General features: G+C 50.9%; 1 protein-coding gene and 1 pseudogene across 14 annotated transcripts; both read right to left on the bottom strand.

The window, feature by feature from the left end:
• Positions 1–1,414: 1,414 nt before the first annotated feature.
• On the bottom strand, positions 1,415–12,656 carry LZTS3 (leucine zipper tumor suppressor family member 3). Of its 14 annotated transcripts, none has more exons than XM_053574782.1 (7): positions 11,343–12,656; positions 10,827–10,923; positions 9,117–9,253; positions 6,601–6,763; positions 5,518–5,994; positions 4,359–5,222; positions 1,415–4,003 (listed from the first exon to the last, which is right to left on the bottom strand). In XM_053574782.1, exons 4-7 carry the CDS (start codon positions 6,670–6,672, stop codon positions 3,305–3,307), a joined length of 2,112 nt encoding a protein of 703 aa, XP_053430757.1. In that variant the 5' UTR covers positions 6,673–6,763; positions 9,117–9,253; positions 10,827–10,923; positions 11,343–12,656; the 3' UTR covers positions 1,415–3,304. The 14 variants fall into 14 exon arrangements, with proteins under 14 accessions (XP_053430757.1, XP_053430754.1, XP_053430761.1 ...); XM_053574779.1 differs by having other exon boundaries at positions 9,117–10,923; positions 11,343–11,907; positions 12,040–12,054; XM_053574786.1 differs by lacking the exon at positions 6,601–6,763 and adding an exon at positions 6,793–6,933 and having other exon boundaries at positions 9,117–10,923.
• Positions 12,657–14,440: 1,784 nt separating this feature from the next.
• LOC128574115 (60S ribosomal protein L32-like) lies at positions 14,441–14,847 on the bottom strand (annotated as a pseudogene).
• Between the last annotated feature and the right edge of the window lie 8,619 nt (positions 14,848–23,466).

The following is a 23,466-nucleotide window of genomic DNA, read 5'->3' as shown; positions in this document are numbered from 1 at the left end:
GCTTCGCCTGAGGAACCATCTTGTCAGGGAGACAAAGTCAGTGTAGGGAGAACAAGCAAGGAGAGGGAAGCCTGGGATCCCAACTCTTGAGCCCTGTGGATGGCACTGTTTGCCTGGGTATGAACATTTGGGGACCCAGCCCACTGATGCCGCTGCTTAGAGAGGGTTCTCTCACACCAGCCAAACCAGGGGAAACACTGCTAGTTGCTGATTATGACTCTATCCTTGCTAGCACAACCTAGAGAGAGCAGAGTGCCCATCCCCAATCCTGGCTCTCTTTGACAAATACTCAATTTCCCAGTCTCCTTTTAAGTGGGATGATCATGTGACTCAGTTCTGGACAACAAAATTTAAAGGGAAGGGTGAGCAGGGTTCTAAGAAAGCTTTTATTATCATGATAAAGTGATACAGCCTCAATCCCTGCACTGAGGTGTGGCAGCCACCTTGTGGTAAAGAGGGAACATGGTAAGGATGGGACAGTGAAAGGATGAAAAGCCGGGGGCGGTGGCTCACACCTTTTATTCCAGCACTTAGGAGCCCAAGTCAGGTGGATTTGTGAGCTCATGGGTTTGAGACTAGCCCGAGCCAGGGCGAGACCTAGTCTCAAAAAAAAAATAGCCAGGCATTGTGGCGGGCACCTGTAGTCCCAGCTACTCAGGAGGCTGAGGCAAGAGAATTGCTTGAGCCCAAGAGTTTGAGGTTGCTGTGAGCTATAACACCACAACACTCTACCAAGGGCAACAAAATGACACTGTCTCAAAAAAAAAAAAAAATGAAAGGATGAAAAATCTAGATCCTTGAGGAACTGATTCCTATGACACTCAAGTCCAGACTTCTTGTCAGGTGAGGAAAAATAAAATCCTCTTTGAGTCCTGTTATGTTATTTATAGTAAAAAGTCTTGAGTATGAGTAGGGCTTCATGAGGATAACAGAAGAAATAGTAATAAAGGGCAGCTCTCTGCTATGCAGCATGTTTGGGTCCCTTTTGCTGTTGGGAACCTCATCATTAATTGCAAACCCATTCTCAGCCTTCACCTCTACACACTCTGCCCTCAAACTTCTGCCAATTGCTATTGGGTGACTTTGGTGATTGCAGGCTGCATCTAGATGTCCTGTATCACCCATTTTCTACCTAGCAGCTTTGTGCCCAGATTCTGGAATCAGTTTAAAGCCCTTTTGGTGACAGACTGAACTGAAGTCTCTCCCATTGGGCCGAAACGTGGAACTACGACTCCTTCTGAGCAATGTGGAGGAGCTTGGGCTTTGGGCCAATCTCCTAGCACGGCCTAATGAGCACCTCTGGTCTCGTGTCTCCTCTGGGAAATGTTTACGAAAGCTTTGCCCTCCACAAACTCTCCCACCAAGGCCTCACCTCCCACACCTGCAAAGACACAAGAAAGCCAAAGAATGCCACTCAAGAGGCTTTCTCCAATTTATTTCTTTGGGAAAGGAAAACAAAAAAGTCTTTCCATCACATATGGTAGATATATATTTTTTAATATATTTATATATAATTTTGTGGTTGGACATCCCAAAGCTAAGTCTGTTCATATTTTTTTCTATTTTTTTTCCTACTAATGCCTTCTCTTCTCCCTGCCCCTGTGCCCCAGGGCTAGGTTCTGGGGCAGGTGCAGTGAGGGGTGAGTGGAATGGGCAGTGGTTGCCAGGATGGCTTCCCATCCAGCTCAGAGACCTGGTGAGGACCACCTAGAAGGGGCTGTGCAGAGGGTAGAGGCCACAGAGAGGGGCACTCCTGGTTTTGTGGGGGATGCACAGCTCATTAAACAGTCACCAGTCATGGGAGGAGGCTGGTCAAGGGCTGGGGGACTTGCTCACAGTAGTTGCCAGCTCTCTCCACCCTGCTCCCCAAACTTAGTCTTGGGGGTAGGAGAAAGAGAGAGTGAAAAGGAGAAATACAAGGACTGAGGGCCAAGCCTCCTCCAATTTTTATTGCTGGTGAATTAGAAATTTGTCTTTCCCTTCCTGTCTTGGGGAGATGGACTCTGAGAGGGCCCAGAGAGGAAGTGACATTAGCTAGCCTAGACCCTGATCATGGCCATGCCAGGCCTACCCTGGACAAATGCTAGGCCACCTCAGGGACCTGGGAACCAAGGGGTCAGTGTTCCTCTCAGGGTAGCCTCATTCTTCAAGGGCAATCACATCCAACCCTCCCCCGTCCCCCACACAAGGGCTCTGGGCTCAGATTTGGGCCAGTCAGTGGAGCTGGGTAGTGGCAGTGCACCAAAGATCAAGCAGAATTTTCTACTGAAAGAAAAGGTGAGACTCTGTGGACAAGGCGGCCTGGGAAGATGATGTGCTGAGCATGAAAGCAGGAGGCTGGGGAATCAGGTGGGGAAGACATTGCAGACACTCATCACAGAAACTGGGTGAGTGGAGTGCCTGAGAGGCAGGTAGCACTTAATAGCTGCAGTTAGAGCTGAACAGTGACCCTAGGTGTGGGGTTAGCCAAGCAGATGGGGCTATTGCCCTGCAGGATCCTGGCCAAAGGGTGTAGGTAGAGCTGAGAAGCCTCCAAGTTACCCAAGAACAAGTGGACATTTCTTCCCTGGGTGCTGAGATTCCAGCCCTAGCGCCCTCCCCTCCCCCAACACACACACAGGGAGGGACACACTCAGGACCTGGCCAGGCTCTGAGGCCTGAGCCCAAGAAACCTTGGGGGGGAGGGGCTGGGCAGGTAGCCCTCTCAACCACAAGCAGGCCATCTGCTCCCTCTTGTCCTGCCAATCTGCCCAGGGAGGGAGAACACTGCAGAAAGGAAAGAAACCAGGAGCCCAGGGTCAGCTTCAGCAGACCCTGTGCAGGCCCCCTCAGAGAACAGGGCTCCGCCTTTACCGCCCCCACCCCCTCCACTGCCTAGGCGGTGAGCACAGAGAGCATCACTGGACACAGGGTGGCGGACAGCAGCAGCCCAGACTCTCCAGAGGGGCTGGGGCACCTTATGGCACTGCAGGCCTGTGGTCTCCATCTCTAAGTGGGTGCCAAGAAAGGAAGCATGACTCCTCTGCTGCCTGGGCCCTCATTCCCAACTCACTCTGCCCTCCCCCATTCCCTCCTTCTAGGAGGGTCCAAGTGGGCTGCCCACAGGGGCAGCTGGAGCTGGGAGGGCACAGCACTGGGGGAAAGGAAGGGGTCGCAGGGAGGAGCCTGGTCACAGCTGCTTTGAGAACCTCTTTGGTCTGGGGATACGGGGCATATGGGGGAGAGAGATGGAGGGGTGGGGACACTGGGGACTCTGGCCTTTTAACAGGGCATTTGTCAGAAGGCCACGTGCCCAGGTCGAGGATCAGATTTCTGTGGACTCAATACGCTCAAGGCGCGAAGGGGTCCAGGCTTTCTTCTCTTCCCCATGTTGGGGAGTCGGCGTGCTCGCACCCCCAGCCGCCCCGCGCTCCCGCAGCCGGCGCTCCAGCTGCTGGTTGCGCTGGTACATCTCCACGTAACTCAGCTGCAGCTGCTTCTGGTACTCGATGACCTTCTCCTTCTCCTCCAGCCAAACGCGGCGCTCCTCCGCGAAGCTGGCACCCTGGCGCTCCCGCGCGCGCCGCTCAGCCGCCAGCTCCGCCTGCAGCCGCCCCACCTCCCGCCGCAGGGCCCGGGTCCCGCTCTCTCCGCCGGCCTCCGCGTCCCCGTCCACGGAAACCAAGGAGGCGGCGGTGGCCACACCGGCCTGACGGCGCATCTTGGCTTCGTCGCTCTCACAGGTAGCTAGCGCGTCCTGCGGCTCAGCCGGGTCCATGGGAGTCAGCGCCGGCTTGAGGCAGGTGGCGGGCAGCTCGCCCTCACCCAGCTCCAGGCTGGCCTGCTTGCTGCCGAAAGAGTCCCTCAGGCTGAGCAGCTGCTCCTCCTTCTCCCGCAGCGACGCCCGGCCCTCCCGCAGCTGCGAGCGCAGCCCTACGATCTCACTCAGCTTCTGCGACACGTCCGCCTGCGAGTCCTTCAGCTGCTGCTTCAGGAGGGAAATCTCACCAGCCTTCTGGCACACCTGGGCAGGACAGGCAGAGGAGAAGCGGGGGTGGGGGACGGTAAAGGCGGAGCCCTGTTCACCCCAACCCAGCCGTCACATCTGACACTAAAGGCACCAAGCTTCTCCAGGGCTCTGGCTCAGCCCCTCATCAAATTGGGCGGCAGTGACACAGGGGCGCCCAACCTGGACTCAGGACAGACATGGCAAACTGCACACAACCCAGGGACAGCCTCCAGTCCTCACAGACACTCCTACTGATTCTTGTCCTCCCTGCTCCTTTCATTCCCTCTTGTGATGGCGGGGCTATTGTTCTGGGGTTCCCCAGAGGGAGAGAAGGGGGATAGAGGGGGAAGCCCAAGCCCCTAGCCCGCACCTCCCACTTGGTTTCCTCCATCCGGGGCAGAAAGTCAGCCTGCTCCTTCTGGCAGGCCGCCACCTTGTCCTCTAGCTCTTCCCGCTGCCTCATCAGCCGGGCCGCCTCCTCCTGCAGCTGCTTCTTGTCCTGCTGCAGCCGCAGCACCTGCAGCTGCAGGCCCTGCTGGGCGCGCTGGGCGCGGCGGGCCACCTGCTGCAGCTTTCCGCTGCAGCCCTGTCGCAGCTCAGCCAGCTCCCGCTCCCAGGCCTTCTGCCGCTCCTCCAGTACCTGGGCGACGGCCGCCTCGCTCTGCTCCAGGCTACGCCGCAGAGCTGTCACCTCTTGCTCCTTCTCCCACAGCCGCTCCTCCAATTCCTGGATCAGTGCACTGGGCGAGGGCGGTGAGCAGGCCGCAAAGGGCAGGCCTCCACCTCCGCCCTCCCCAGAACCCAGGTGGCCTGGCCGCCCCATGGATGACGACGACCCACTCTTGCTGGAGGCCCGCCCACTGTCGGAGGTCCCCAGGTCCTGGTAGCCCGATCCCCCACCGCTACTGCCGCCACTGCCACTACCATAGCTGGCAGTGCCTATGCGATTGATGTGGCTGGTGGAGGCACTGAGGGGCGCCAGGTGCTGGCTATAGCTGGAGCTGTAGGTGGGCAGGCTGGTGAGTGAGTTCCGGCCTGAGTCTGAGAGGCCGCCCCCACTCCCGCCCGCTGGGGTCATGGTCCGGGACTTCTCCAGTCCGCCCTTGAGGCCACCAGGGCCCTGTCGTCCCTCAGGGGTCCCATTGGTCTGCGGGGGACACAAGTTCTGCATGGAGTGGAAATTCTTGGGTACAACAGGCTTGAAGGCGGATGGGCGAACTAGTGGCTCTGAGCACTGTGTAAAAGCCAGGAAGGAGGAGTGGGCATCAGAAGGAGGCCTGAGCCCAGGCCCCAACCTCTTCCCATCCACCTGTTGGATCTCCAGCCTTTGGTCCCCCATCTAGGTCTCCTCCTCATGTTTCACCCAAGCCAGGTCTCTGTCCTGGATCCATCATTTGGACTTGGCCCCAGGGTACTACTCCATGGCTTCCCAAACCAGCCCCCCCAAGAAGGCCCTCTTTACCCTCCTTTCTGGGCTGCCTTCTACCCCAAGAAATAGACTGTGAGGGTCTCAGGCCCTGGGGACTGACCTGGTCTAGTTTGCCAGAGGTGGCCAGGAGCTTGGGTGGGTGGCTGGGTTCACGATACTGAGGTGGGGCCTTGTCACTGCCACCGCTGCTGCTGCTGCCACCACTGCTACCCACCACATTGCCACAGACATCTGTGTGGTCACTGCCTCGAAGTTCACCATTGAGGTAGAGGGAGTTGGCAAGAGCCTTATCCTCTGAAGGGTAGCGGCTTGGCCTCTCCCTGCTGGCCCCACTGCCACTGCCTCGGGGGGCAGGGAAGCTTCCCTGGCTGCCCCCACCCCCTGTGCGGGTGCCCACACTTTTCATGGCAAACTCCTGGGCATGGGCCACTCCACTGCCCACACTGCCCATGGCCAGGCGGGGGTCTGGGGGTCCAAGCTCAGAAGGCCGTGGGGCAAAGGCCAGGAGGGGATCCCGCCCTGGGTCAGCACGCACAGGTAAGGTCTCCAGCTTCGCCATGACTAAGCCAGGGGGGCACTGTGGGCACAAAAGGAAAGGCAGAGATAGGTCAGACCCCGACCCCTACTCCCACTCCACAGCCAAGTCAACTCCAGCATTACCCTGCACCCCCCCACCCCCCACCCAGCGTCCCCTTTCCTACAAGGGATAAAAAGAGTTCCTAGACATTCAAGGTGGAGGAATAAGGCTGGGGTAAGATAGGGAACTTGGTAAGGGGGGACTGCCTGTAGTATACCTGATAAAGTCCAACCCCCAGAGCACCGTGCACACAGCCCCAGCCACACTTCCCTCAGTATACCACTCAACTTCTTCCTCAACCCCACCTTGTCCATGAGCCTCCAGACTCACTAGCCCTCTCAACCCTTTGCTGAAACTCCTAGAACTTAAGGGTTCTTTACCCTGGGTCTGGGCCCCTACATTCCAATCTCATGCCCATGAGAAATAGGCCTGGAAGGGGAGAGCAGGGCCTGAATCTAATAGGGAACCTCAGAAGTGAGGGCAGGGAGAAAAACATACCCCTAAACAAAAGTTGAGGGTGAGGGTCCTTCCCAGCCCCCTAACCTAGAATGTTGCAGTCAAGGGCAGAAGTGGAAGCTCACTACCAGCGCTGGCTTCTCTCCTTGCCTTTCCAAGGGGGTGGGGGGCCGATGGGTCCTCAAGCCTGGGACCCTCCGAGGCCCGGTCTGCAGGGCCCATGTGCCTCACTCTTGCAGTCGCGGCTCGGCCCGAACCAGCTGCGTGACTTTGGACCAGCCGACTGAGCCATCCTGGACTGCAGTTTTCTCTTCTGCGAAATGGGAGGAATGAAGGACCTACCTCGCGGGGCTGCGGTATGCCGGGAGCCCCAAAGCGGCGGGCACGGAGGAAATAGGAGTCTTAAGGGGTGGTGGGCTAGAGCTGCTGCTGCCGTGCGCATCTGGATCGCCAGAGGGCGCTGTCTCCGGCAGGTTCCGTCCCCTGCAGACGGACGAAGGTGGCGGGTGCAGCAGGTGGCAAGAACGCACTCTCCACTTGGCTGCACTAGAAGCCAGGCAAGAGAGGGGCTCCTCACCGAGACCAACACTCTGCGGAGTTCCCCAGGCTGGCAGAGGATGCAGGGGCGCCAGCTGCTGGCGCTGGCTGACCCTCCCTGGAGCCAGCGTTTCCCACAGGTGGGCGGGGAGGGGGCGGGGCCACCGCTCCCAGCGGCTCCTCAGAGGATCTTGTGCCTACGAACCCCGGCTAAAAATTCACTGCCACCAGGAAGACGTCCTGGACTACTCCCCTCCCCTGCTCCTTATGGACCTTGACCCTGCTCAGTTCACTGTGAAGTCCTCTGAGCCCTTTTGTGGGTGTGCGCACCCCTCTCCCGAGGCTGCCCTACAGGAGCAGGGGGAGCAAGGCCTCGGGGTATTTATGCTCTGGAAGGCCCTGCTTCCTCGTTCTTTTGTCTCAAGTCCACACCCACCCGGCAACACCTGCCCCAGAGGTGTGCATAATCCGGGCTGGCAAAGGCACCAGGCAGTGCCTGCCTCAAGTAAGACCCTCGAATATCTGAGCCAAAAACGGGAGGGAGCGCCCTTAAGGCCTTTACTCACTTCTCCCTCCAAAAAGAGGCAGGGAGCCTCCTTCCATACTAAGGTGACCCGGTTCACGTGGCACCCAATGTCTCCTGAGTGCTTGCCGGGGGTCTTCTATCCAGATACCCAGTTCTAATCTAGGCCTCAGACCAAGAAAGCCTGAAAAAATTTTCATCCTTCAAAGGGGGTTGTCAGGAAGCTCACCACCAAGCCAGTCCACTACCTTTGTAGAATTCCATTCTCTTAACGTTTATCCCCACAGGTATGAGGAACAGCACTTTGCCACCCTCCTCCCTTGGGCCAGTCTGTCCCCAACATGCAAGGGCTGGGACCAGGTTGAAGCATGAGCAGTTCCTAGGGCACAGCTGAAGTGCAGAATCAGCAAGTGTGAGACCCTGAGAGTGAGGGCCTCTTTAATTTTGTGCTTTAGGTGCTTCTCTTGCCCCTGCTCTACCCCCACTCCCCAGCATACTCCAGCCTGCTCTGCCTCAGCCTTGCAACCCCTCCCACCCCCCACACACACTTTAAGCAAGGGTCCCTTCTATTGCCAGCCCTGGGTGCAATGTACAGAGCAGCTGGGGAGGGGAAGATGAAGGCTGAATGGCTTGAGGCTTGCAACAGTGTGAAGGCCTGGGCAGTGTTTGGAAAGAAAGAACTGGCAAAACCTCATACACAGGGGGTTTAGGCAGTGGGGACAAGGGCCAATGGACACTAAGGGAGGTGTCTGAGCTGGGGCAATGGGGTGGGTGTGACACCCTTAACATAACAGAGGAAGATTGCAGGGGGCGAGGGGGGGACATAGGTGCATTTGGGAACACCAGAGGTGGCTACTTCTCAAGCACTGGATGGAGAAAGACAGGGATCAGCAGCATTTGAGGGTGGTGTGAGCAGGGCCCAGCATTAGTCTGGGGTAGCAGAGGCCTACAAGTCTGGGAGCAGAAAGAAAATCAGGAGGAGGCCCTGAAGGCCAAAGTGGGGAGCTTTTGAGTATGTGGGGTATAGCTCTCAGTGTTGAAAAGAAAGGGGCCAGGTAAAATTGGGACTGAAGATTGTGCCCTGGATTTGTCAGCTGGGGACATCACTGGTGTGATGCAAAGAAAGTGGTACAAAGCAAAGACAGACCACAGGGCTGGAGGGGTGCAGAGAAAGAGAAGGCAGAGTTCCTTCTAAAAAAGAGGCCAGAGAAGGCAGTAAATTAAAGAGGTGTGAGATCTAAGGGCTTTTTTAACTTTAAAATTAACCATGGTAGAAACCTGTGTTGATATGCTGAAGGAAGGCACCAACAGTAAGACGAAAGCTCTAGGCAAGGGGCTGCACCAGAGGCCTGGGTGTGGACAGGGACAAAACTCAGCAGTGATCATGTTGATCATGTTGAGTGACAGGGCATGTTTGGAAAGGTGCTTTGCAAACTGTAAGGTACGGTACAAACATAAAGTACCACCTTCTCTGAGATCCAGAAAAGGAGAATCTGGCTGGGCGCGGTGGCTCGTGCCTATAATCCTAGCACTCTGGGAGGCTGAGGCTGGTGGATTGCCTGAGCTCACAGGTTCAAGACCGGCCTGAGCAAAATTGAGACCTCACCTCTAAAAATAGCTGGACGTTGTGGCAGGCGCCTGTAGTTCCAGCTACGTGGGAGGCTGAGACAAGAGAATTGCATGGGCCCAAGAGTTTGATGTTGCCGTGAAGCCAGGGCCCTCTACCAAGGGCGACAAGTGAGACTGTCTCAAAAAAACAAACAAAGAAACAAAAACAGAAGAAGAGAATATGACCATAGCCACCGTCTCCCTAGAGTATGTGTGGTCCCTAGCCAGGCTCAGATCCCCAGAATACTGGATAGAAATGCAGTTCCAAGACCGTTGTCTTGCCTCCTTTTCCTGTGCTCTATCTACCTGGGGGCATCCTTGCTTATCAACCCACAGACATTCTTCCTGGAGTCTCACTCCCCAAAGAACTTGTCATAATTATAACCTGCGTAGTTAACCCCATGAAAGTATTCCCCACCCTTTGCCTCTCCCCAGCTTGTGCTGCTGCAGCTTCTTTTCTCAAAACCCCAGCAGGGAGCTGGCAGGACAAGAAGAGGGATATGTTTCCCTAATAAGCAGGAACTGAGCCAAGAGGAAGGATTTGAGTTTTGTCTGTGGGTCAGGTCCTGAACTGGCCCAGGTAACTGAGCATGGTCTGCAAAGGCAGCCTACTACAGTAGCACAACATCCTGGAATGAGAGCCTACTGCCTAGCTCAGCCCTTAGTGCCTAGGACATCACACACAGCATTAGCTGTCAGGAAAGAGCCAAATGGATTCTACCTGGGGGGTCACATGTGCAGTTCCCTCCAACCTACAGTGACCTCCCAGCCCCTCCCCATCTGTCTCTCTCAAAGCTAGGAATACTTGGGGTCTCAGAGCCCCAGGCCCAGCCCTTTCCTCCTCCTAAACATCTCAGCAGCCCCTCCTGCTGGCACCATTGCTGGGACTCTTCACTGACCTTTCTTCACCTGCACTCTCTCCTCCAAGCAGCTGCCAGGGTACACTTTTTAAAGGGCAAAGCTGATCTTGTCCCTGCTCTACCAAAATCCTTCCATGAACAGGACCAAGTGCAATAAAGAGTTCTAGTGGCATCAGTTCTGAGTGTAAATCTCAGCTCAACTGATTAGGAGTAGAACCTCATGCAGGTATTTCCTCTCATGTTCTCACACCTATCTTGCAGACATTGTAAGAGGTGAATGTATTATGGGTAAAATGCCTGGTTTTCCTCTTGGCCTCCAGAACCAGAGAAGAGCTTGCAAGGGCACTCTCTTGATGCCCATCCCATATTTCCCCTGACCTGAGCCCCTTTCCACTCCACATACAACCTCTTCTGAGCTCTCTGTGCCCTTCTTACAGCCTTCTAGAAGCAATCCAAATGCTACCTCCCAGGACAGCATCCCTGATCACACCTGGGGAGAGGGGGGAGGAGGTCTTAAAACACTTGGCTCAGGACACCCCAGTGATATTTCATTCTGAGGCCTCCCCAGGCCTGGCCGGTAGGTTTCCCAGGAGCACAGATGGCAGAGTCCTGGAGGGTCTCTGGGTCTTGACATCAAGAAAATAAATGCAGGGCAAATGTATATGTGAATACGGGCAGGGAAATCAGGTAGAGCTTCCAGGAAGAAGGATTGGAGGAGGAAAGGGATCTGGGGGCATTAAAGGGCTTTTGGGGTGCAGAGGTCTTCAGAACTTCTTGGTTGGGATGAGTAAGGGGAGATCCGTCTTCCCTCGGCACCATGGGCACTGGCAGGGGAAGGGGCCCATCACCTAGCTCCTGGCTCTGATGAAGCCGGTGTTTCAGGATCGAGGGGGCCGACAGCGCCCCCCCACTCCAAGCACACACGCGCACACACACGAGCCTCTGCTGGGTGGGGGGAAGAGAGAGGGTCGCCATTCACCAGCAGCCCACGGCCCGTAGAGCAACTGATAGAGACCCCGACCATAGGCCGTAGACTGAGGTGCCTAGGGGTTCCTTTGGTGGGGGAAATCCCGTCCGCACCTCCCTGGGCTCCCTACCAACGCGTGGGGCCCCGGGGGGCGGGGCGCGGAGGGAAGAGGTGACATAATCCGGACCGCACCCCCTCTGGCCGCCACCTCCCCCCAGGCCGGGCGAAGCATCCATGACATCATCGGCCTCATCTGCGCTCCCCTCCCCCCTGGGACCCCAGCAGCGGGACGCGCCCCCTCCTCAGCTCTGGTCCGGTCTGACGTGCGGCGCGGTGCAGCGTGCACTGCGGCGGGTCGGAGCTGGGAGGGGCGCCATGGTGGGCCTGCCTCACTTACTTGCTGCATCAAGGTCTGGCACCGGGTCTCCGATGCGGGCGCCACCGGCCCAGCTTGCTGGCGCAGCCCGAAGCCCGCCCGGCGGGGCGCGCGGCGCGGGCCCGGCTCCGCTCCGGGCCCCTCCCGCTCCCACCCGGGCCCCGCCTACCAGCGGCTGCGGCAAACGCGGGCCCGCCCTCTGGCCACGCCCCCCAGGACCACCAATCCCTGGACGGAGGCGGGGCGCAGAGCCTTAACCCGTTGGACACTGTGCCCCTCTCCGAGCGCCGGATCTCTGTCTCACAAGCTCCAGGTTGCCGCGAGTCTTCCCGGAGTCCCTCCGTTCGTCGCCTGTAACCAACCCCTCCGGTTTTTGGGCTCAGCTCCAGTCCTTCTTCTCCAGTCCCTCTTCTCCAACAAATCCAGAGGGACCGCGCACTCCCTTAATCCCACATCTTTGGAGAAGGGGAGAAGTTCCTCTGGCTTGTAGAAGGAGATCCTGACTCCGAGCTCTAAGCCGCATTCCTCTCCTGTGGCTGCTCTGTGGGATGTGGCCTCCCAGCGGACGCCTTGAGACCCTGCAAATCTGCAAGGTGGGGGCAGGATGAGCCGTCGCAGGTGGATCCGACCCCATCAAAGGAAGACCCGCCTGGGCGCGGGGACCTCAGATGGTCGTATGGGAAGTGTAGAGGGGCAGAAACTACGTCCACGAACAAACCGAGCCGATATGAAACTTGCGGCTCTTTCGTAAGCTCATCGTCCCAAAGGTGCGACGAGGAAAAAGATACACTTCACACTCCAGCAGGGTTTGAGCGCTTTCATCCTGTGCCGACTCCTGGAGTAAGGCCGGACCACCTCCCCCACGCTGCATTCCGGGGTGAGAGGGAGTGAAATGGGGACGTCGTCCTAGATCCGAAGCAACAGCTTCACTACAGGGTGTGCTCGCCTAGGACTACGGAGAAGGAGTCGGCCTTGAAACGAGCTCTTGGCCTTCAATAGGGTGGGGAAGCAAGCCAAACCGAGGGTTCAGCATTAGCAAAAGCTGTCCTAAGAACTCCAGCGCCTCCACTCTAGCTGGATTTAACCCGTTATATCTCTGCTGTTAAGAGCCTATGTGTTGGTCTCCTGTTTTTTTTTTTTTTTTTTGGCCGGGGCTGGGTTTGAACCTACAACCTCCGGCATATGGGGCTGGCGCCCTACTCCTTTGAGCCACAGGTGCCGCCCTGGTCTCCTATCTTAATTTTCTTTTTGTTTACTGAATATTTCAACATTTCCCTTTATCTTCTATAGTTATTTTTAAGGCAGAAAGTGCTTTTAATTCTCTTGGTCGTTTCCTTTAAATTTATCAAATAAAAGTACAGTTTTACCAGCCTGAGCAAGAGCGAAACCTTGTCTCCACACACACACACACACAAAAGTCCCAGCTTGTGGGGAAGCAGAGGCTTGAGCCCAAGAGTTTCACAGTTGCAGTGAGCTAGGATGACTCCACTGCATGAGAGAGACAGATGCGCTGTCTCAAAAAAAAAAAAAAAAAAGTTTATATTCTACAAATTATTATTCTTTTTTTTTTTTGTAGAGACAGAGTCTCACTGTACCGCCCTCGGGTAGAGTGCCGTGGCGTCACACGGCTCACAGCAACCTCTAACTCCTGGGCTTAAGCGATTCTCTGGCCTCAGCCTCCCGAGCAGCTGGGACTACAGGCGCCGCCACAACGCCCGGCTATTTTTTTGTTGCAGTTTGGCTGGGGCTGGGTTTGAACCCGCCACCCTCAGCATATGGGGCCGTCACCCTACTCACTGAGCCACAGACGCCACCCTATTCTACAAATTATTAAAGTCAATGACGAATGATTAATTTTTATAACCTCCTTTACATCGTGAAAAAAAAAATTACCTTTACATTTCCTGGCCTGCCACCTTCATGCCTACTTATATTTGTCCACTTAATCCAGGATGACAGATAAGCTTTTGTTTATGTTTCAAAGCCACAAATCCTCTTTTGCAAATCATTGTTTTTTGGCTTTTGCCAACTCTATGTTTTATTGGTTTCAATGTCACTGTCAGTTTTCTTTTTCTTTTTTTTTTTTTATTGTTGGGGATTCATTGAGGGTACAATAAGCCAGTTACACTGATTGCAATTGTTAGGTAAAGTCCCTCTTGCAATCATGTCTTGCCCCCATAAAGTGTGACACACACTAAAGCCCCATCCCCCTCCCTCCATCCCTCTTTCTGCTTCCCCCCCCCATAACCATAATTGTCATTAATTGTCCTCATATCAAGATTGAGTACATAGGATTCATGCTTCTCCATTCTTGTGATGCTTTACTAAGAATAATGTCTTCCACTTCCGTCACTGTCAGTTTTCTATGCTCTAATTTTTTTTTCTTTTCTTTTCTTTTTTTTTTTTTTTTTGTAGAGACAGTCTCACTTTATGGCCCGCGGTAGAGTGCCGTGGCATCACACAGCTCACAGCAACCTCCAACTCCTGGGCTTAAGCGATTCTCTTGCCTCAGCCTCCCGAGTAGCTGGGAGTACAGGCGCCCGCCACAATGCCCAGCTATTTTTTGCTTGCAGTTCAGCCGGGTCTGGGTTTGAACCCACCACCCTTGGTATATGGGGCTGGCGCCTTACCGACTGAGCCACAGGCGCCGCCCATCTTTTCTTTCTTTCTTTCTTTCTTTTTTTTTTTTTTTTGAGACAGAGCCTCAAGCTGTTGCCCGACATCACAGCTCACAGTAACCTCCAATTCCGGGGCTTAAGCGATTCTCTTGCCTCGGCCTCCCAAGTAACTGGGACTACAGGCACCCTACACAATGCCCGGCTATTTTTTTTTTTTTTTTCAATTTTGAACCCACCACCTCCAGTATATGGGGCCAGTGCCCCACTCCTTTGAGCAACAGGCACTGCCCTATTTTTTTTTTTTTTGGTTGTAGTTGTCATTGTTGTTTGGCAGGCTGGGGCTGGATTCAAACCCGCCAGCTCTGGTGTATGTGGCTGGCAACTTAGCAGCTTGAGCTACAGGTGCTGAGCCTATTCTCTAATTTTCTTTCTTTTTTTTTTTTTTTTTTGGCAGTATTTATGGTTTTATTTAAACACAAATAGAATGTGCACATGAGCCGTCTATTCATTTTTTTCGCTGCGCAGCCTGGCACATTGGGATTGGTGACTGATGGCCAGCTGAGCTGCTCTTTCCACAATGGCTTTGCGTTCTTGGAGGAAACGTTGTGAGCAATCTCTGCACAATAAGATTTGTTGCACATCAGCAGCACTTCCAGCTCCTTGACATTGTAGACGAGGAACTTCCGGAAACCACTGGGCAGCATATGCTTTGTTTTCTTGTTGCTCCCGTAACCAATGTTGGGCATCAGTATCTGGCCCTTGAATCTTCTCCGAACCCTATTGTCAATACCTCTGGATTTCCGCCAGTTACGCTTAATTTTGACATATCAATCTGACTGGTGCCCGATAAACTTCTTGGTCCTCTTTTTGACAATCTTCGGCTTCACAAGGGGTCTTAGGGCGGCCATGATGCCGAATAAGAGATGGCCCTTTCTCTAATTTTCTATTCCTCATTTGGACTCACTCCTGAATCTTGTATTCTAAATCTTTGCCCTAGGTGATAATGCCTTTGTGGTACCTTGACTGTTCAAAGAATTCTTGAGTCTCAAACTTTCCCCCTCAAAACTCCTGTCCTTATCTCATTGTCTTCTGACACTGAAAATAGTAGCAAAGCTGGGCTTGTCTGTTTAGTGTCAGCAATTTGCCTGTTCTTTGTATGGATACTTCTTTACCCTTGAAAGTCAAACTCTTTGCCAGTATGTCTCAATGTGGGCCTTTATTAATTTTCCAGAAACAAAATGGGTCTTCTTTCCATATTAAAAAAGTTTTCTTCTAATATGTTCCTGTCCACATTCTGTGAACAGATTATTTTGGTTTTTCCTTCTCCTAAAATTATCACATTAGAACACCACTGTGAAATCCATTCTTTTTTTCTACATCCTTCAAGAGTATGTCAAGTTTTTCTTCACCATTACAATTTTAATTATTTACAGTCAAGAGTACTTTGTTTTCTCCAGTAACACATTTCATTCTGCTTGTTTTATTTTTTTCATTTCAGCCGATTTCCCTTCCACCTGTGTCTTGATGTTAACTTAATCTCTTTATAGTTTTCTGTTCCTATTTCATAAAGAATGTGGTTTCTTTTTTTTTTTCTTTTTTGAGACAGAGTCTCACTATGTTGCCCTCAGTAGAGTGCGAAGGCATCAGAGCTCACAGCAACCTCAAACTCCTGAGCTCAAGCGATTCTCTTGTCTCAGCCTCCCAAGTAGCTGGAACTACAGGTGCCCGCCACAATGCCCGGCTATTTTTTTGTTGCAGCTGTCATTGCCATTTAGCTGGCCCAGCGTGTGTTTGAACCTGCCAGCTCTGGTATATGTGGCCGGCACCCTACCCCCTGAGCAACGGGCACTGCCCTAGTTTCTCATTTTTAAAAGAACACCAGGAAAATACAAGAATACTACACATGACTGTGTTCTAATGTACATGAAAACCCTGATAAAATGAATGCCATTTTCTAGGAAATAAAATTACAAAAACAAGATGTTGAAAATATTATCCAAGGGGCAGTGCCTGTGGCTCAGTGAGTAGGGCACCGGCCCCATATGCCGAGGGTGGCGGGTTCAAACCCAGCCCTGGCCAAACTGCAACAAAAAAATAGTCGGGTGTTGTGGTGGGCGTCTGTAGTCCCAGCTGCTCGGGAGGCTGAGGCAAGAGAATCGTGTAAGCCCAAGAGTTAGAGGTTGCTGTGAGCTGTGTGACGCCACGGCACTCTACCCGAGGGCGGTACAGTGAGACTCTGTCTCTACAAAAAAAAAAAAAATTAACCAAGAGGCTGGGTGAGGTGGCTCACACCTGTAATCCTAGCACTCTGGGAGGTCGAGATGGGCAGACAGCTTGAGCTCACAGGTTGGAGACCAGCCTGAGCAATAAAAATGGAGATCCTGTCTCTACTAAAAATAGAAAAACTGAGGCAAGAGGATCTCTTGACCCCAAGAGTTGGAGGTTGCTGTGAGCTATGACGCCACAGCACTGTACCCAGGGCGACAGCTTTAGACTCTGTCTAAAAATATATATATATAAATATATCATCTAAGAAATAATGTCCAAAAAAGGCTCTGGATTCAGATGGTTTAATGGAAGAACTTTCAAACTTTCACTGAATAGATAATCCTTACCCCATAAAATCTGTATCAGACCCCAGAAAAGATAGAATGGCTATTTCATTTTATGAAGCCACAGTTCCCCTTATGTTCAACTCCTGATAACAACAGCATTAAAAGAAAACTGCAGGTGGGACCACATGTACTGTGCATCTTACAAGGGTACATGTGAAACTTACTAAGTGTAGAATGTAAATGTCTTAACACACTAACTAAAAAAATGCCGCCAAGTCTATGTTAACCAGTTTGATAAAAACATTTCAAATTGTATATAAAACCAGCACCTTGTACCCCATGATTGCATTAATGTACACAGCTATGATTTAATAATAAAAAAATAGTACCCCTATGAAAAAAAAAAGAAAAAGAAAACTGCAAACCTATCACATTCATTAATTCATAAGAAAAAAATCCTAAACACAACTCAAGGAAATAAAATTAAATATTATTGTATATGGGATTAATAAACCATAAATTTCTCAAATGAGAAAAAACAATGATCTACTAGACGCAAAAAAAAAAAAAAAAAATTGTTCCAAAATCAATACCCAAAAAGAATCCTCCTAATTAACTGGATACTTGAAATTAAGATTCAGGGCGGGGTGGCGCCTGTGGCTCAGTGAGTAGGGCGCCTGTCCCATATGCCGGAGGTGGCGGGTTCAAACCCAGCCCCGGCCAAAAACCAAAAGAAAAAAAAAAAAAAAAAGATTCAGGGCGGCGCCTGTGGCTCAGTCAGTAAGGCGCCGGCCCCATATACCGAGGGTGGCGGGTTCAAACCCGGCCCCGGCTGAACTGCAACCAAAAAATAGCCGGGCGTTGTAGTGGGTGCCTGTAGTCCCAGCTACTCGGGAGGCTGAGGCAAGAGAATCACTTAAGCCCAGGAGTTGCAGGTTGCTGTGAGCTGTGTGATGCCACAGCACTCTACCGAGGGCCATAAAGTGAGACTCTGTCTCTACAAAAAAAAAAAGAAATTAAGATTCAATATCATGTGTTACCTTGACTTCTGGTAAAATGGTCTAATGACAAGTTGCCCTCCTCTGTTCCTGCGGATAAGGTCCTCTAGCCAAACAATCCTCTTATCAAATGAAGCAGGTGCAGTTCCTGCTTATCTCTCAGTATTGGGTTTCAGGTTCCCTGCCAGCCTGTGGAATTATTCAAATAGGCCAATCACATTCCCTGCAGGAACCAGGGAGCACTCCATGCTCTCACTACTACAAAGCCTGCCCCGCATAATCCCTGGATATTCACTCCATTCCTGAGTGCATCTCCCATTTGGACCTGCATGCCTTGTGGTGTCTTCCCCTGGATCAGGAGTATATGTAACTGATAAATTGCTGTCAGTCTTACCCATCCAGTGTCTGATACCCTGCTTGGTCACTCCCATCACCCTAGGGTGGGAATCCCTCCCTCACCAATGGAGGAGATTAAAGCAGAAAATTTATTTTTATTTTTATTTTTATTTTCATTTTTTTGAGACAGAGCCTCAAGCTGTCTCTAGAGTGCCGTAGCATCACAGCTCACAGCAACCTCCAATCCTGGGCTCAAGCGATTCTCCTGCCTCTGCCTCCCAAGTAGCTGGGATTACAGATGAGTGCCACAACGCCCGGCTGGTTGTTTGGCCAGCCCAGGCTGGATTGGATTCGAACCCGCCAGCTCAGGTGTATGTGGCTGGTGCCTTAGCCGCTTGAGCCACAGGCACTGAGCCTAAAGCAGAAATTTTAAAGACTTAATATCCTATGTTCCTGCAGCTACAGGGAAACAGGAACTCAGCATTTTTGTGGGAATAAATTGGTATAACCCTTGGGGAGGATAATGGGGTAGCACATAAAAAGTGAAATGTGTATACCTTTGGACCCAGAAATTCCATTTCCAGGAAGAAATACTATTGCAAGTAATATGAGATATACCCAGAGATATTATTAAAGTACTGACTGTAGGCTTGGCCCCTATAGCAAAGTGGTTACGGTGCCAGCCACATACACCGAGGGTGTCAGGTTTGAACCCTGCCTAAGCCAGCTAAACAATGACAAGTGCAACAAAAAAATAGCCAGGCGTTGTGGCAGGTGCCTGTAGTCCTAGATACTTGGGAGGCTGAGGCAAGAGAATTGCTTAAGACCAAGAGTTTGAGGTTGCTGTGAGCTGTGATACCATGGCACTCTACCCAGGGTGACAGCTTGAGACTCTGTCTCAAATAAATAAATAAATAAATAAAAGTATTGAGGGTAAAAGTAAAAAAATACAACCATCTGTTAATAGAAGATTGAACAAATTAATTACAGGGCATCCAATGCAACCTAACAGTAGTAAGCTATTAAAAAGAATGACATGGATGTCTAGGTATTGACACAGAAAGATGACTGACTATATTAAGTGAAAAAAAGCAGTGGGAGAACATAGGCATACCTACCATACTCTAATTTCTCTATTTTTTAGAGAATATATAGATAGGTTCAGCGCCTGTGGCTCAAGCGGCTAAGGCACCAGCCACATACACCTGAGCTGACAGGTTCGAATCCAGCCTGGGCCTGCCAAACAACAATAATGGCTGCAACCAAAAAACAGCCAGGCATTGTAGCAGGTGCCTGTAGTCCCAGCTACTTGGGAGGCAGAGGCAGGAGAATCGCTTGAGCCCAGGAGTTGGAGGTTGCTGTGAGCACCACGGTACTCTACCCAGGGCAACAGCTTGAGGCTTTGTCTCAAAACAAACAAACAAAAAAGAATATATAGATATATATATGGATGTATAGATGCACAGAAAAGTTAGGAAAGATACATATAAAATTTAATAAGCTCTGGGGCGGCGCCTGTGCCTCAGTCGGTAAGGCGCCGGCCCCACATACCGAGGGTGGCGGGTTCAAATCCCCCCGCCCGAACTGCAACCAAAAAATAGCCGGGCGTTGTGGCGGGCGCCTGTAGTCCCAGCTACTCGGGAGGCTGAGGCAAGAGAATCACTTAAGCCCAGGAGTTGGGGGTTGCTGTGAGCTGTGTGACGCCACGGCACTCTACCGAGGGCGGTAAAGTGAGACTCTGTCTCTACAAAAAAAAAAAAAAAAAAAAATTTAATAAGCTCTGGTACCTGTGGCTCAGTGGGCAGGGCACGCGCCCTATATACCGAAGGTAGTGGGCTCAAACCCGGCACCAGCCAAACTGCAACAAAAAAATAGCCGGACACTGTGGTGGGTGCCTGTAGTCCCAGCTACTCAGGATGCTGAGGCAAGAGAATCCTAAGCCCAGGAGTTGGAGGTTGCTGTGAGCTGTGTGATGCCATGGCACTCTACTGTGGGCGATAAAGTGAAACTCTGTCTCTACAAAAAAAAAAAAAAAAAAAAATTTAATAAGGGCTACCTTGAGATGGTGAGAATCATACAGTATAAGGCTCTAGGCACTCATGTAATTTTTGCTCTTTTTACAATAAGTAGACATTATTTTTGTAAAAATAAAAAATTAAGAAGGAAAAGGTAGGGCGGTGCCTTGGCTCAAGGAGTAGGGTGCCGGTCCCATATGCCGGAAGTGGTGGGTTCAAACCCAGCCCCGAATAAAAACCACAAAAAAAAAAAAAAAAGAAGGAAAAGCCATTTGTTTGGAAGAATATTTATATATTCAGTGAGTAAGCTCTGACAATACAGAAATAGCAGTATTGAGATATTCAGTATTTGCTCAAAAAACTCTGCCCCAGTAGAGTTTGCATGCTAGTGAGAGAAGCCAATAAGACAAGTAAGTAAAATATACAGAGGATGACAAGTATTAAGGAGAAAAGTTGGGTTTTTAGGGGGATTCCAACTCTGGATAAGGTGAAAGGTCTTAGTAAGAAGGTAAAATTTAAGTAAGGAGGGCAGGGAGTATGCCAAGTGTATATCTGCAGGTTTCTATTCATACCTATAATAAAATAAGTTCATCTTTTTCAATATTTCCTTGTTTTGTTGTACTGAATAAAGCTTCCAAATAGAAAAACTACTTAAAATTACATTTTTTATCTTTTTTTAAAATTTAGAGAAATATCCTCTTTCTGATGCCCAGGTTGGAGTGTGGTCGCCTGATCACAGGTCACTGCAGCCTCGAACTCCCGGGTTTAAGCGACAAACCTCCTGCTTCAGCCTCCCTAGCAGTGGAAATACAGGCAAGTGCCACCATACTTGATTGATTTTTAAAAATTTTTATCTAGAAACAGTGTCTTGCTATATTTCCCAGGCTGGTCTGGAACTCCTGGCCTCAAGCAATCCTGCTACCTTGGTCTCTCAAAGCACTGGGACTATAGGCATGAGCCACTGTGCCCAGCCTATAGTTTTTAATAAAACCGATCACTACAAAATGAATTAACATTGTTAAAGTTCTGTCCTCTTACATTGTACTGATCAGCTGACCTTAAAATAGGAAGATTAGCCTGAATTATCTAGGTGGGCCCCATGTAATTACAAAGGTTCTTAAAAGTCAAAGAGGAGGGCAAAAGAGAGGGAAACATGCCTATGTAAGAATGGTCGGAGAGGAAAGGACTACTAGCTAAGAAATGTGGGCGGCCTCTAGAAACTAAGAATCTCCAGAAAGTCCAGCCTTGGTGTATGTAGCCAGCACCCTACCCATTGAACTATGGACTGCCATGTGAGTCCTTCTTAAAGCCCCAAGCAGAATAATAAATTATTGTATCATGGAAATTGTGGCCATGCCCAAATCATTAATAAATCTTATGGAAACATGCAGACACCAAAAATGTTACCAGATATAATTTTTGTAAAATCTACTGTAGGCGGGGTGTGATGGCTCACACATGTAAACCTAGCACTCTGGGAGGCCAAAGTGGGTGGATCGCTTGAGCTCAGGAATTCTGAGATGAGTCTGAGCAAGAGTGAGACCCCATCTTTCTGGGGAAAAAATAAAAGAAAAAGACAAAAAAACCCCAAAAAACTAGCTGGGTGTTGTGGCAGGCGCCTGTAGTCCCAGCCACTTTGGAAGCTGAGGCAAGACGATCACTTGAGCCCAAGAGTTTGAGGATACCACAGCACTCAACTCCAGGATGACAGAATAAAATTCTGTCTCAAAACAAAAACAAAAACTGGGGTAAATCTGTCCAGCCAAAGTCATCTTCTTTATAAATTTGTTTACATTATCATTATATACAAATATGGTGGTGGCTTAATAAAACTATTACCTGCCCTCAGGTTCTCTACTTGCTATTTACCAATTCTTCCTCTCCTAACACCCAACAGGCACAGTAACTGAGATGTAGAAATGAGAATTTCCTGGTAATTATGTTCCATACGTTCACATCTATGACATTCATATTTGTTATTCCAGTCTATTTTGATATGAGGCAATATTAAAAAGACATCAAGACAACTGCCAAATCAGACATCAAGCATGTACCCACACAACTATACTGTTATGCAAACTACACAGTAACTTCTTTAGCTCAAAAACAGTGATTTGACTTACCTCATTGTTGAGAAATAAAGGAAAGTCTTTTTGGGGGGGTGGGTGGTCAGAATCTTACCCTGTTGCCCAGGCTAGAGGCTACAGTGCCACAGCCTCAGCCTAGCTCACAGCAACCTCCAACTCCTGGGTGCAAGGGATCTCCTGCCTCAGCCTCCCTCCCAAGTGGCTGGGACTAAAGGCATCTGCCACAACTCCCAGCTAATTTTTTTTTTTTTTTTGAGACACAGTCTCACTTTGTCACCCTCAGTAGAGTGCCATGGCATCACAGCTCATGGAAACCTCCAACTCTTGGGCTTAAGCAATTCTCTTGCCTTAGCCTCCCAAGTAGCTGGGACTACAGGCACCTGCCACAACGCCCGGCTATTTTTTTGTTGTAGTTGTCATTGTTGTTTGGCAGGCCCTGGGCTGGGTTCAAACCCACCAGCTCTGATGTAAGTGGCCGGCACCCTAGTCACTGAGCTATAGGTGCCGAGCCAACTCCCAGGTAATTTTTTTTTTTTTTTTTTTTTTTTAGAGACAGTCTCACTTTGTTGCTCTCAGTAGAGTGCTATGGCATCACAGCTCACAGCAACCTCCAGCTCTTGGGCTTAGGTGATTCTCTTGCCTCAGCCTCCCAAGTAACTGGGACTACAGGCATCCACCACGTCTGGCTTTTTTGTTGCAATTTGGCCGAGGCCGGGTTTGAACCTGCCACCCTTGGGATATGGGGCCAGCGCCCTACTCACTGAGCTACAGGCACTGCCCTCCACCTAATTTTTATATTTTAGTAGAGACAGGGTCTCACTGTTAGCTCAGGCTCCAATCTCAGGTACCTGCCTCAGCCTCACAGAGTGCTGGGATTACAGGCATGAGTCACTACACCTGCCAGCCAAAAATCTTTTAAAGCAACAGAGAAAAAAAAAATCTCATTTACGGGCGGCACCTGTGGCTCAGTGAGTAGGGCTCCGGCCCCATATGCCAAGGGTGGCGGGTTCAAACCCAGCCCGGCCAAACTGCAACAAAAAAATAGCCAGGTGTTGTGGCGGGCGCCTGTAGTCCCAGCTACTTGGGAGGCTGAGTCAAGAGAATCGCCTAAGCCCAGGAGTTGGAGGTTGCTGTGAGCAGTGTGACACCACGGCACTCTACTGAGGGCAATAAAGTGAAACTCTATCTCTACCAAAAAAAAAAAAAAATCTCATTTACTCAGTTCTAAAATAGAACATTAATAGCTTTCTGTTTTGGGTGGCGCCTGTGGCTCAAAGGGTTAGGGCGCTGGCCTCATATGCCAGAGGTGACGGGTTCAAACCCAGCCCCGGCCAAAAAAAAAAAAAAATAGCTTTCTGTTTTATTCTTTTCCTTTTTTGGAAAGAGTCTCATTTTGTCACCCTGGGTAGAGTGCCATGGTGTCGTAGCTCACAGCAACCTCAAACTCTTGGGCTCAAGCCATCCTCTTGCCTCCAAGTAGCTGAGACCACAGATGTCCAACAATGCCTGGCTGGGGTCTCACTCTTGCTCAGGCTG

This window comes from Nycticebus coucang, chromosome 21 (assembly GCF_027406575.1).
Source record: "Nycticebus coucang isolate mNycCou1 chromosome 21, mNycCou1.pri, whole genome shotgun sequence".
Classification (NCBI taxonomy): domain Eukaryota; kingdom Metazoa; phylum Chordata; class Mammalia; order Primates; family Lorisidae; genus Nycticebus; species Nycticebus coucang.
The sequence above is the reverse complement of the archived record's forward strand: the minus strand, read 5'-3'. Positions and strand labels throughout refer to the sequence as shown.